Below are 13988 nucleotides of genomic sequence, written 5' to 3'. Positions count from 1 at the left end.
TATGAGAATTAAATGAGTTGGTACTTGTGAAATGCTGAGCACAGGGCCTTGCAAATGGTAAGCACTCCGTAAATATTACTATTACTACAACAGATATTTGCTTAGTAGTGGTTTCTCCCCTTCCCGCCTCCTCTTCTACTCTACCTCTCATCCCTATTCAAAAAAGCCTAGATCTAAATAAAGGAGTAAGTCAATACTTGCATGACAAGTGCAATTATACCTTAAGGGGAGGTTGAGGGGGTCATAACAACCTTGTGTTCACTCTCTGAGCCTCTCTTCTCGACATACTTTCTTCCTCAGAAATCTAGCCTATCCCCAGACTTCAATGTAGGGGGCTATAAGATTCTTTTTTCTAACCAAGATTTCTCTCTTCTGAGCCCCAGTGCAGTGTTTCTCAACTCCTGATTTCTCCCTAATGACCTTACCTTCTCGGGGCATCTTCCTGACCTAGGGATTGAACCAGGGTCTCCTGCATTGCAGGCAGATTCTTTACCATCTGAGCCACCAGGGAAGCCTACCTAATGGCCTACCATCACCTTAAATCCAAAATGTCAAAAGCTAAAAATTACTCTTTTCCCCACCTCTCCCTTCCTATCTTCCCTAACTAATATTAAGAACCTGCTATTCTTCCAGCATGTTGACTGGTCATCTTGAAATTATACATTAGTCCTTGTTCTCTTGCAATGAGACTTTATCTCAAATCGTGTTGCTTTTTTTTTTTCTTTTTCTTTTTGTTCCTACCATCACTGACTAATTCAGGTCCTTTCAACTTCAAGCTCATACCACCAGTCTCTGAATGGTTCCTGCCACAAGCACCAACCTACTCCACACACACTACCACACTAATCTTTCTGAAACTTACTCATCATGATCTTTCTTTGCTTCAAACTTTGACCCCTTTTCCATCCCATAATCTCTATAGAAAAAGGAAAAGACTAACCTTAGCGTCACAATCAAATCCTTCCCTATCTACCTTGTTCCCGTCTTCATTTCTAATCTTATCTCCCATAATAAAAAAAAAATACCACCATCTTATATTTATGCAGTGCTTCATCCAACTAGAAAACATCCCTACATGCCCTGGTATTTAATCTTCACAGAGACCCTTGGAAAGAGGCCAAAGCAGCAGTTGCATCCTTCTTTTACAGAAAACAGATCTCTCGCACTGACTCAGCAGTCAGGACTTACATATGGGCATCTGTTCTAGAGACCCTGGTCTTCTCAGTACTGTCTGATAGACCTCTCTCTAACATGCTCTTGTTTTCTCAGCTCTGCAGTCTACTCCCTGCCAGTCTCCTACTTGGTGGCCATCCTTGAAGTGAAGAGTGTTGGGGAAAGTTCAAAAAGCAGTGTTTCTTAGAGATGCTGAAATGTGCTACATCAGGTGTTTAGCTTCCAGACTCTGCCATATATGGCCAAAAAGATCCCTCTAAAGAAGGGCTTCTATAGTGTATTTCTCCAAGCACACACAATCAAACATCCTCACCGCAGGCCACAATGCAGAGTATGCTGTGTCTGGGCTAGTTACCCCGACTTCATTTCCTGACTCTCCCCCTCAACCACGGTCCTCCATCCACAGGGAGTTCACTGCTGTTCCCAGAACATTCCAAGTCTCAGGGCCCCTAGACTTGCTGTATCCTCTTTTTCATATCCTTCACTTAATTCAAGTTCTTTCTTTCAAAGTTCCATCTTCAGAAAAGCCCTCCCTGACCATCATTATCTAAAGTAGGCCCCCATTCTCTAGTCCCAGTCTGGGTTCTTGTAACAGTTATCACTTTCTAACACTCTATTACCTATTTCATGGTCTTTTTCAGGGATTCACAAACTTTTTCTGTCAAGAGCCACAGAGTAAATATGTTCAACTTTCTCTGTCATAACTCCTCAACTGTGCATTGTAGCACAAAGCAACTTTGAGAATATGGAAATGAGGAGATGTGGCTGTGCTCCAATAAAACTTTATCTACCAAGACAGGCAGTGGGCCAAGTCACAGGCCATACACCCTTGGCATGTTCCTTCTAACGGAGTGTGAGTGTCAGAGGAACGGGAAGCTTCTCTATTTTGTTCACTAAGGTTTCCTTGTGGCCAGAATAATTTCTGGCCCCGAGTACATATTCAATATATAAATGTGTGTTGAGTAAATAAAAAGAACTAGTCTGGAGTGGGGAGTTATGCTCCTCTTCTACCTTCTCAGGTGACAACAGCATGACATTGAAGGAGAATGAGGCCAAGGTCATCAGCTCCATTTCCGTTTGGTTAGTATCATACCATGAAAAGTGGTCTCACAACCATTGTGTGCCTGTCACCAGCAATAACCACCTCATGCAAACAATGCCTTTTATTACATAACCAGGTCCAGGTAGGAGTCTGTTAAAACACAGGCCGCTGGGCCCCATCCCCAGAAGTTGTGATCAGTAGCTCTAGGGTAGAGTCTAAGAATCTGCATTTCGAGTAAGTTCCCAGGTGATGCTGATAGGCTGGTCCTGAACCACATGCTGAGAAGCACTGGATGACAGTGCCCCAAAGCAATAGGATGTGAGTGCTCAGCTGCTCAGTCCTGTCTGACTCTTTGCGACCCCATGGACTGTAGCTCACCAGGCTCCTCTGTCCATGGAATTCTCCAGGCAAGAATACTGGAGTGGGTTGTCATTTCCTTCTCCAGGGGATCTTCCTGACCCAGGAACTGAACCTTTGTCTCCTGTATCTCCTATAATGCAGGCAGATTCTTTACTGCTGAGCCATCAGGGAAGACCCCAAAACAATAGTACTAGCATTTTTACACTATCGGGTGGAAGGTGGGGAGGAAGGGAGAGCCACAGATTCCTGATGTTTCAGTGATCTGGCCGGAGGGGAACTGAGGAAAAACAAAAACATAAAACTGACAGCTCCGTGGAACTGCTGCTCCAGTAAAATCAAGACAGAAAAGCATTAGGTCTTTAATTTTTAACAGACTGTCTTCCAAACACTCTTATTTTCACTTGCAAATCTAGCTGTAACCGGCTAAAACAATAAGCCAAATAGGTAAAAGAGAGACACCACCAGTGGGTAGCTAACCTTGATAGTGGACTAAGGATTATCTTCTCCATTGGCTCCCTAATCAATTTCCTTAAAATTAAAGAAGAATCATAGCCACCTGTCTTTCTACTGCTAGATGCCAGGAGCCTTTTGGAGATGGATACTGGGTATATAATCTATACAGTGAAAGTGTTAGTCACTCAGTTGTGTTTGACTCTTTTACTACCCCACGGACTATAGCCCACTAGAATCCTCTGTCCATGGGATTTCCCAGGCAAGAATACCAAAGCGGGTAGCCATTCCCTTCTCCAGGAGATCTTCCTGAAACAGGAGAGGAACTGAACCGGCGTCTCCTGCATTGCAGGTGGATTCTTTATCATCTAAACCACCAGGAAGCCCAACAAAATACAAGTACAATAAATGACCAAACCTAGGGGTCACTTTTTTCAAATGATGACTTCACCATAATAAAACCTGAAATGGACTAGCAATAATTTTTGCAAATTCTACATCTGTCAACTCCAGGGACTTCAAAATAACCCCTCAAACTCACATTAAAACCACCCCAAATTACTTACACCTCATCAATCTGAACAGCCCTCAAAGGAATTAGAATTTATATACATTTGTAGCTGTTTATAAAGTGGATTTCTACTGTGATGGTTTTATGTAGCTGAAGTAGGTTAAGAATAATTTTAAGGTCAAAAAATAGGGTAAAATCTAACTTCTTAGGAGAGAAATTCAGGAAACAGAAATCAAGAATGTTCATGAATGGACAGTTAAGTAGATGGCAATACTGCATCAACATGTACTTACAAAAAGAGAGTATTATGATCAAAATATGAATTAGCAGACTTCCAATTTGTCTGGACGTCTAAAGTATTTCTCAGCTAAGAGTAAGTAATTTTTTAAATGAAAAATCTAGCATCTGAATTAAAAAGTTTCAGTGTGGAATATATCCTAGATTTTTACAGTGTTATAAAGAAAGAAGAATGTAAAAACATCTCATAAACAATTTATATACTGGTTACATGCTGAACTGTTATTTTGTATATATTGAGCTAAACCATTAAATTATTGAAATTAATTTCACCTTCTCAGTTTTGTTACTGTGGCTCCCAGAGGATTTCGAATTACATGTGACTTGAAACTAGGTGCCTGTTAGACAGTGCGATCATGCAGCCCAATTCTGCAAGGTTTGCGATCTCTTTTTCCCTTTGGGTGGTTTCTAAAAAGTTGCAGAAAATGATAGGGAGCAATGAATAAGCATACAGATACACAGTATGTCTGACATGGAGTGAAGCTCTTTGATCCTGGCCTAATACAGGGTCACCTCAGGCCAGGTGCTCATCCATTGAAACCTGAGGTTCTAATCACCATTTTTCCCAGGGGAAGGAAGATCGGTTCCACCTCAGCGACCACTGTCCATGTGTGTTTAGTTGCTAAGTTGTATCTGACTCTTTTGCAACTCCCCAAGGACTGTAGCCCACCAGGTTCCTCTGTCTGTGGGATTTCCCAGCAAGAATACTGGAGGAGGTTGCCATTTCCTTGTCCAGGGGAATCTTCCCCACCCAGGGATAGAACCCGGGTCTTCTCCACTGGCAGGTGGATTCTTTACCATTGGGCCACCAGGGAAGCCCTCAGTGACTACTATGTATACTCATATCTGTAGCTATAAAACACATGAAATTCATTTCAAATTGCAATTAACTATCGGAATTGCTAGCAGTGTTAATAAGAATGAACATGATCTCTGACTATGAAAACTACCTGGTTCCCACCACCCCCCACCTCCCAGCATGTATTTCATTCTTACAGAGAAGGGACACATTTCTAACAACTCCTTTATATAATCCCTGCCCATTTCACTTCAGTGTCTTTAACTCCTGATTTAGAAAGTTTCTCATTTCTTTGCACTCACTGTCAAAACTCTACAACCACAGAGAACACCAAAGGAGAATGCTGGTTGAGGAAGAATACCAGAAGGAAGTAGGGTCCAGTTACTCACCCCAACAGTTGCTATATAACCATAAGGATGCCACACACCAAAAAAAAAAAACCAAAACACTATACGGAATATAAAAAGTTTAATACCTTGAGCTCTCTTTGCTAAGTATCAAAAAGATACTTACGTGTGCAGATGTGTGTTGAGACCTTAAGTTTAAGGATAATATTGTTAGAGAACAAAATGTACTGCTGGCAGAATTAGAAGTGACTGTGAAGCCTGAATGAAAACAATGTTTAAAAAAAAGGGAGAGGGGTACAAATATTGCCAAAACATTAAAACACTTCCATGATTTAATTACCCTGTCATAAAATATAAACTTCAAGGACTAATTTGAGCACACTGGAAAAGAGCCACAACCTATGCAACAGGAAAGAATGTAATTCCCTAACATGTGTTTCTAAGCCACTGAATATTATCATCCTGCAGCAAGGGTCAACAACTTGTGGCCAGCTCTGGAGATGACTTGGAGTGGTACTTGAGTAGGTAGCCATAAATATTCTCTGAATGAAAGACTGAATGAAGCAGGAAGCTCACACACAGTGCCAATTAACATGCAGATCTTCACAGCCAGTTAATCTGAAACCAGAGCCAGAGGGAGAACAAAACAGCACCTTGGTGTCCAGTCTCAGGCCATTCCCCAAGGAGTCAGCTACCCTAAGTTATTTTCATTCTATGCACACACAGTTTACTCATCCCCTCTTACTTTTATGAAAGTTCCAAGTTCTCTTTCCTATACTCTTTTCCTCCTAACCAGTCTCCCCGTACAAAAGCAGGGATGCACTTTCCAGTCTTACCATTTTTTAAGACAATTATTAAACATCTCTAACAGTCACTCCCAAATGTTTACTGGGCCTCCCAAAGGCCAGACACTATTACGCTAGGTGGTAGCATACAGAGATATAACACTATACCTATGTGGGGCAGCCAGACAAGTGAACAATTACAGCATAAAAAAAATGCCTGGAGAATGATGCACGAGTGCTATCGGAAGGACTTAACTTCGTTGGGTGGGTGGGGAGAGTGACAAGAGTCTTACGGAACAAAGGTAGAAGAAGTCAAAACCAAAATTACAGTCTAATATACCTGCAACTGTTCTAACGGTCAGCTCATCAAGTTAGCGCTCTAAAGTGGCTCTCTGAATGAAGATGCTCTGACTACAGAGAAATCTGAAGTTCGTGACGGCGGCACTGACTACTGGCAAGAGAAGGAAAACACACACACACACACATTCCAGCAGAAGAAAATGTGCAAGCCTAATTAGTCATGATGTCAAGAGGCTTCACCCACTTAATGTCTGTCCCTCCATGCTGAAGGTGACTTGACTGACCCACTCCTGTGATTGACTTCAGTTGGATTTTTCGCACAGTAGTGATGGATTTGCAAGAATCCATCCATACTTTCTCCCTGATACCTCTTGTGGCGTGGCTACTGGCCAAGTCTGCTGGACTGCTGGTTGGTACCACGGCCCTGAAGAGATAAACAGACCATGTACGTGAACAAGATAGACCCACACTCTGCTTTGGTACTATTCAGAAAGACAGTTAAAAACATGTGGGAGGGCAGTTAGAAAAGCAGCAAGGATGGCACCTGGGGAGGTGCCTAACAAGCAAGTCATCTCTTGCTGGTTTCACATGACCCTGTTTTTACCTCCTGGTACCCAGTTCTTTGGACATTTCATCAGGCATGAGAGTTTTCCATTTCTGACTTCCTGTGGCTACAGCTCATTCCCAAGATTCATGACTACCCTGCCTAACCTTCTTCTGCCATCACCCTCCTCGTCTCTTGTCCTCACCCTTGCCGAAACCCTCTTTTCACACAAAACACTCACTTTCTTCCCATGGAACATAGGTAATGTGTTCCTCTGGAAACCATCTGCCTTATTCAACATCTCCATCATCAATCAGGGCACAGATAATATATAAAAATTACCACATTTTAAAAAATGCTCTGATCTATAGACCTCTTACAGGTTCTTTCCTCAATTTTAATGAATAACTTTAGTGACTAAAAAGTATGTGTGTGGGTGTTAGCTGCTCAGTTGTGTCCAACTCTTTGCAAACCCATGGACTGTCAGTGGCTAAAAAGAATACCCAACCATTTTAAGGCAATGAAAAACATCATGGCTCCTAGCACAATGCTAAAATTAATGTGAAATTAAACTTTCATCAACAAAGATTTTAATTACGAATGGCACTACTTTAAAATTTTATGAACATGAAGTGTAGGAAATGTTTCCGTATTCATGAAAAGAAGCCCCACGGCAGTACTTCTGATGAAACTTAAAACACACTATTTTTAGGAAAATATATCCTAAATGATACCTTAATCTTCACTAAAAACAATTTTTGGAAACTGCATTCTAAAAAAATCCAAACCTCAGTAAATATATGTGTTAGATGTTATAAAGCTGATGTTTTGAAAATTAAGTTAAGACTCATAAGGACATGGATTTCTTTTTTGAAATGTTGCAAACCTAATGTGAAGGAATTTGGTCAATTCACATCAGAAGCTTCCTAATTTTCACTACGAAAAAGTTTTCAATCTTTAAACATGACTGCTGTTAATAAACTTAAAATTCTAAGACTAACAGAAATTCCTTTCAAACTAAATTTCTAATATAAAACAAGAAAGTTATATTTTGCCATATTTTAACTTACACATGGATGTCAACAGATGAAAATGGACTTCAAAATCAACTTTATACAAAATCATGGAATCAGACACCAGAAATTAAAATATTTATGTTCTATTCTTTATTGAAAGTCAAAGTAAATATAATAAATGGTTCACTGAAATTTAAAGTCAAGTAAGAATGTCATAATCTTTTTAACAGATCACTTAGTGAAGTAAGTTGTCCAACATGATAGCAAAGAACTTTTCAGTGAGAGTGAATTTACTTTGTCACAGGAAAGCCAAAGTTAAAACTCCCATGCTAATTGCCAATCCTGGCTTTCCAGTCCCCAAATTCTGAAAACAAAATTATTGCAATTCCCTCTGGGACTGTCTGCATGTTCATTTATAGCACTAGACAGCACTCATAGAGAATAGAAATCTAACAAAAAAGTGATACAACTTCAAAAAATGGTACACCTTTCAAGAACCAGAGTAATGACCTACCTACTGTTGTACTTAACATTTTGAAAATAAACAGTCTCAGATGCTTTTGAGAATAACATGTTAGGATCACTAGCCCATTTATTCACTATCATTGCTTACATATGGAAATCTTCAAAAACTTAGGGGAAATATAAATCAAGTAGAGATTAGTTCAAATAGGAACTCTATTTGAAAGCTGAAATGCATTTATCCAAAATGAAGAGCAGCCCACAAAAAAGCTAGGAGGCACTCACGAAAAAGGAGTTAGAAATCACAACAGATTCCCTCTCTAAAACTGGGCAAAATTGGTAAGAAAAAAGTTGGTAATTATATTGTTGTCAATTTGTTTATCCCTTCCTTATGGCATGTCTCGCACTGTGCTGCAGAAGCTGTGCACACGTGCGTCTTCCGTTTTCCCCACCAGACTTAAGTTGAGGAGCTCTCCCTGCCTCATTCATCCTTGGTACCTAGCCCAGGGCCTTAAACATAGTAGCAAATGAAAAAAAGGGTGAATGATTTAAGGTAATAAAACATATTCCTAACTAGGTAATCAATTAGCCTCCAACTCATGCAAGAACATTTATAATTTCATTTTAGCTAATAAACAGAGTAATTTGATACGTTTTTAAAAACATTTGCAAAGCTATTAAATGGATTTTAAGCTCTGAATAACATATTTATACTCTAAATGCATTTAAGAAGAAAGCATGTAGTGAAACATTAGGGGGGAAAAAAAAACTTCTACCAGTGAAATAGAAAATGATGGGTTTCACTGTGTATAACGTGGAACTAGATGGTGCTGGTAGGTTGAACATAAAGTGACTAGGAACTGACACTGTAAAATGTTTGTTGATGTGACAAGAACATTACAAAGTGAATTTTAAAAGACCCTGGGATTCTGGTTGTGAAAGTCAAGATCAGCAAGCAGGAGACAATGTAGAGTACCACAACTCCAGTGTCTGCAAAGGTGGGTGGGGAGTCTGTTTCTCCTGCCGCAGGAACACTAACTCTGATCACAGTCTATATAGTACTGCTGGAAACAGGTACAGAACCAGCTCAGACCATGGACGCACTCCCCATACCCCAAAGGAAATGATGGAATATCAAGCAGAGCAGGCCCTTTCTGAACTCTCCACAATTCCAGTTCAAGCAACTCTAAAACTAAAGTCCAGAGCTAAAGTAGGCAAATGATAGCCTGCAGGCCAAAATGGGCCAAATGTGGCCACCTCCAGTGTTTGTGCAGCCCTCAAGCAAAGAGTGGTTTTTACATTTTTAAATGGTAAAAACGAAGAATCATAAAAATTATGTGAAATTCAATGTCAGTCCCATAAAGAAAGTTTTCATTGGAACACGGCTGTGCTCATTCATTACATGTTGTCTGCTTTTACACTACAACGGCAGAGGGGGCATAGGCTTACCAAGCCTATGATATTTACTCCCTCGCCCTTCACAGAAAAAAAGCATGCTGACCCCTAGAACAAGCCTAGAACATTTCTCTGTGCTTCCAGTTGCACCTTGTTTCTCTGAGGTAGTCCACTGCTTTGCAAAGTACAGACTAAAGCTTGACAGATGTCCACCTTGGGGTTCTGTTGTCCAAAGCTACATCCTTACATACAATATAGTGCAACTCATTAGGGTGGGCCCAAAGACAAAGTAACAAAGCACTGGCACACAGAAGCACTGAAACGGAAGCACAGGGCAAGCACATTACAGGCCTGTAGCACAGTTCAGATTTCTTCCCAGACTACTACAGCCAGTTCTAGGTAATGCTACTGAAAGGAAAAGGGAACTACAGAGAATTTGGAGGGGGACAGATGATTAAAAGAGCTCAAAAATCCTACCACTAAAGAAATGGGATTAGTTGGCCCAAAGAAGAAAGGATGAGAAAAGAACTACACTACGAGGGTGTCAATCTCTACATTTGTTGATACGTTAAATTCTAACCAATGATAATAACTGGCAGCCCCAACTAAAATTCCACACACCATATATCTAATAAATTAAGTGTGATTCTTAAGGAGATTGTCATTCCTGCCTTAGGCCATTAGTTAGACCCTTAAAAAGTAATTGTTTGACAAATACTGTACTATAAATCTTCAACTGATGTATGGTAGGAATGTTCCTTTTTCCAGAAACATCTGGCATGCTCTAAGTTACAGAAAAGGTGCGCTATTCCTGTGCTGAGGGGTTCAGTAATATTCAAGTAACTAAAAGGTAAATATAAGTTTCATGACCACATGTCTTTCCACAGGACCAAACAGGGGAAAACAGGCTTAAAGTACAGAATTTGTGTTACATTCAAGAATGTTCACACTGTGGGGTTTTAATTTCTCTGAAGGATTCCTGAGGGTAAAGGAATTTTCCCAGGATACCATTCAATTACAAAACTCAGTCTGCAACTATCCAGATATTTTCTTGAAGCAAGGAGAATGGGTCTCAAACACCCTTCTTCCATTGCTATGATTCTGTAACTGTAACTCTCCCAGTTCTTATGAGTAAGAGAGCCTACAGCCATTGCTCACTTTTATTTTGTCCTGAAGGTGGTCAATGTACACACGACTTCAGTCTAAGATAAACTTTACATCCCAAATTAAAATTTGATTACCATTTTAATTACAACTTATTTTTAATTACAAGACAGGAATGTTTCATTAAGTAAAAAAAAGGGGGGAAGGGGAATAGGCATAGCTTCTAAATATTTCTATGAGCCTATGTACCTTATTATTTCAAACTGTCCAACACTAGTTCACAGTAAGTGAAGAAAATACAGTATATTTCCTATCGGTTTTGTGATTTTAGAATACAGAATCCTTGGACACAATATATTATTGGAGTCAATCTCAAATTAATTGTAATTAGTAATGCAAATCCTGAAACTTGCTCTAAATATAATTTTGATCAATCTGAGTTTTTCAATCTTGAAATTCTAAGGCCTGTATTTCCCTAAGAATACCTCTGCAACGTTGTGGTGCACACGCACGAATCTGACTCACTAAACTTTCTCCACTCCTACATCACCTATATAGGATTTTAACATCAAGAGTACAAAATGTCTTCAAGCCACTTCTACAATCTTGCATTAACCTTACCAGGATAAACTTTTCCGCCAAGTTTCGTCAAGACTTTTTATTTAAAGACCTGTGGTAGTGAAACAAAGAAAACACAACCCCCTCCCCCTTTTCTAAACCATATGGCAGCAAATTAAAGTTAACTTATTTTTTTATCAGCTCAACGCCTAGACCTCGGCCCTAAACATTTTTCTCTTTGTGCTCTGGGATCGGACTAGAACAGTCTGCTGATTTGCAACTGTACCCCCATGTTTTAAAATCACAAAACAAAGTCCCAAACGCCCCCTAACCACTACCAGACCTCACCACGGTCATTTACTAAAACCTGGTTCAGGAGACCGTGCATGCCGGGCAAGGGGCCCGCCGCCCGCCGGGAGCGAGTCCCCTTCCGACCCAGTGACCGAGCAGTGAGTTTGCTCGCCCGGCTGGGCCGGATCCGCCCCGGGAACTTGGGTTACCCGAGCCCAGGGACGCGCCGAGGCCTAGCCGCGAGGCCGGGGCGGGCTCCAGGCGACGGGGGCTTCCCGTTCCCCGACCGCAGAGCCTTCCCGCCCGCCCCGCGGTCGCCCGCAGGCAGGGGCACTCCCCGTCGTCTCCCGGCGACCGGACTCACCCGCCGAGTCCCGGGTCGGGTCCTCGGTCTCCTGCCGCCGTCAGCGGCCCCACTCGGCGGCCGCGCCGGGCCCTTCCGGGACGGTGGGAGCTCTAGGCCGCGCCGGGGCCCCGCGGCTCCGGGGCCGGGCGGCCGGGCCGCGGCGTCCGGTATCAGTCCCGAGGACCGGGCTCCCGCCGGTAACGGGCCCCGCCGCCTCCCCTCCCCCTCCCCCGCCCCATGACAGTGCAAACCCTCCGGCCGGCCCGGCCGCCCCGCCTCCGGCACCAGGCCCAGCTCAGGGCCGCGGCCGTGGCGGCGGCGGCGCCGCGGCTCTCCGCCCTCGCTCGCTCGCACTCGGGCCCGGCCCGTCGGGCCCGCCTCGGGCCCGGCCGAAGTCTCCGCCGCTTCCCGGCCGCCCTCCGCGGCGCCCGGCCCGGGCGGGGTAGGCCGAGGCCCGGGCGGTGGGGGTGGGGGCGGGGGCTCCTCTCACCTTCATGTCGGGACATCCTAGTTCAGACGGTGGCGGCGCGGCCCCTCCCGGGCTCCGGCTGCAGTGTCCCCTGTGGGGTCCCGGCGCTGCCCGCGCCGGCCGGCCGACTCCCACTCGACTCCCGGGCTCGGCCGCGGGGGCGGGGTGGGCAGGGGAGCGCTCCCGCGGCGGCGGCGGCGGCGGCGGGGAGGCGGCGCGGGGCGGGAATGGGGCCGGGCCTGGCCGGGGCTGAGCTCCTCCAGGAGGCGGGTCCGACGCCGCGGCTCCGCCGGCGCCCGCCGTGACTCGGTCACTCTCGGGCCCGCCGGCTCCCGGCTGCGGCGCCGCGCTCCGCAAACCCCGCTCCTCCCCTCCCCCGGCCCACCCCCCGCCCCTCTTCCCCGGCTCCCGGCCGCCGCCTCCTCCTCCTCTTCCTCCTCCTCCGCCTCCTTCCGCCGCCCGCACGCCGGCCCCGCCTCTCGCTGCCCGCGCTGGGCCCAGCTGCCCGGAGCCCCGCGGCCGGAGGGCGCGGCGGAGGCGCCGCGGAGGCGGCGGCGGCGGCGGCGACTCGGGCCGCGGCGTTTGGCCGCGCTCGCCGGCAGGCCGCGGTCGGGCGCCCGAGCCCGGCCTCGGCCTGGCCACCGCCGCGCCGCCGCGCCTCGCGTAGGGAGGAAGAGGAAATGCCCGGGCGCCGGCGCTCGCCGGTACGGCCGGCCCGCGCGGCCCCGAGCCCCGCCTGGGGCCTACGCGGAACCGAGCCCTAGGCGCTTCGCCGTTGGGCCGGGCCGACCGCGACGGCAGGTGCTTCCCGGCAGCGAGCTGGGACCGCGGGAGGCTCCCGCCTTCGGGAGCTTGGTCGTCGGGCCGACCGCGGGAAGCGCCCTGCTGCTCTCAACCCCGACGGGAGGCTGCGCACCGGCCGGGGACACGTGTTTGTATTTCTTTTTAAACCAGAGCCCCGGCAGGAAAGGCGGCTAACCTCCGGGTGTTGTCCCACGTTGCCCGGCCCGGTGACGCGCGATCGGGAGGACACGGGCGCGGGAGGCGGCTGGGCTTGGCTGCTGTGCCCCACGGCCGTCTGGCTCCTTGGGAACCATCCCGGTGGAAGACTCCGCTCCCGCCTGCCCCGGTGTCCCGGCGGCCCTCGCGCAGTTTGTTCCAGCATCTTGGCTCAGCCTGAGTGCTCCGCTTTGAAAACTATTGGGGTGTGTGTGTCTGTAATTCTTTTTTTTTTTTTCCAGATCCTGAACTACTTTTCCGTTTTTAATCTATCTTTTATATTTTTATCATCATCCTTGTCAACTTTGTTTTCAGGCATTATTCATCAAATATTTATGCATCCCCTTAACCACGTGTCTGTTGGCAGCGTGGTTTGGTGGAAAGAAGCCGCACTTTGGAATCCAGACAGATCTGCCATGGATTCTGGATCTGATATCCTCTGTATAACCTTGGACAAGCTCATTGACCTTGCTTGAGTCCCGGTTTCCTTGTCTTTTGTTTGTTTTTTTACTGTTATTTTAATTTACCCTTTTATATTTGAAATTCCTTTGTGTGTGTGTCTCTGTGTATGCAAAAACCAGAACTGTGTCCTTTAGCTAAGTCTACCTAAATTGGATTCTAAAGTACTTCTTGCTTTGGGATTATTCTTATTCCTTTCCACCATTACTAGCTGTGTTACCTGGAGAAGATGAGAGCCTTATTGTGCCTTTCCCATCTTTAAAATGGGTGTTAAAAAAAAT

General features: G+C 45.2%; 1 protein-coding gene across 2 annotated transcripts in view; it reads right to left on the bottom strand.

Moving 5' to 3' along the window:
* Positions 1-12680, bottom strand: part of KCMF1 (potassium channel modulatory factor 1) — a 78211-nt gene extending 65531 nt beyond the window's left edge. Inside the window, exon 1 of one of the 2 annotated variants that reach the window (XM_069583085.1) lies at positions 12271-12680. In XM_069583085.1, coding sequence (XP_069439186.1) covers positions 12271-12286 — 16 coding nt within the window. In that variant the 5' untranslated portion in view covers positions 12287-12680. Of the gene's footprint in view, positions 1-11798; positions 12148-12270 lie in introns of those variants that run through there. The other variant, XM_069583086.1, reaches the window with a different exon arrangement.
* Between the last annotated feature and the right edge of the window lie 1308 nt (positions 12681-13988).

This window comes from Ovis canadensis, chromosome 3 (assembly GCF_042477335.2).
Source record: "Ovis canadensis isolate MfBH-ARS-UI-01 breed Bighorn chromosome 3, ARS-UI_OviCan_v2, whole genome shotgun sequence".
NCBI lineage: Eukaryota > Metazoa > Chordata > Mammalia > Artiodactyla > Bovidae > Ovis > Ovis canadensis.
This window is presented reverse-complemented; position numbering and strand designations above follow the sequence as displayed.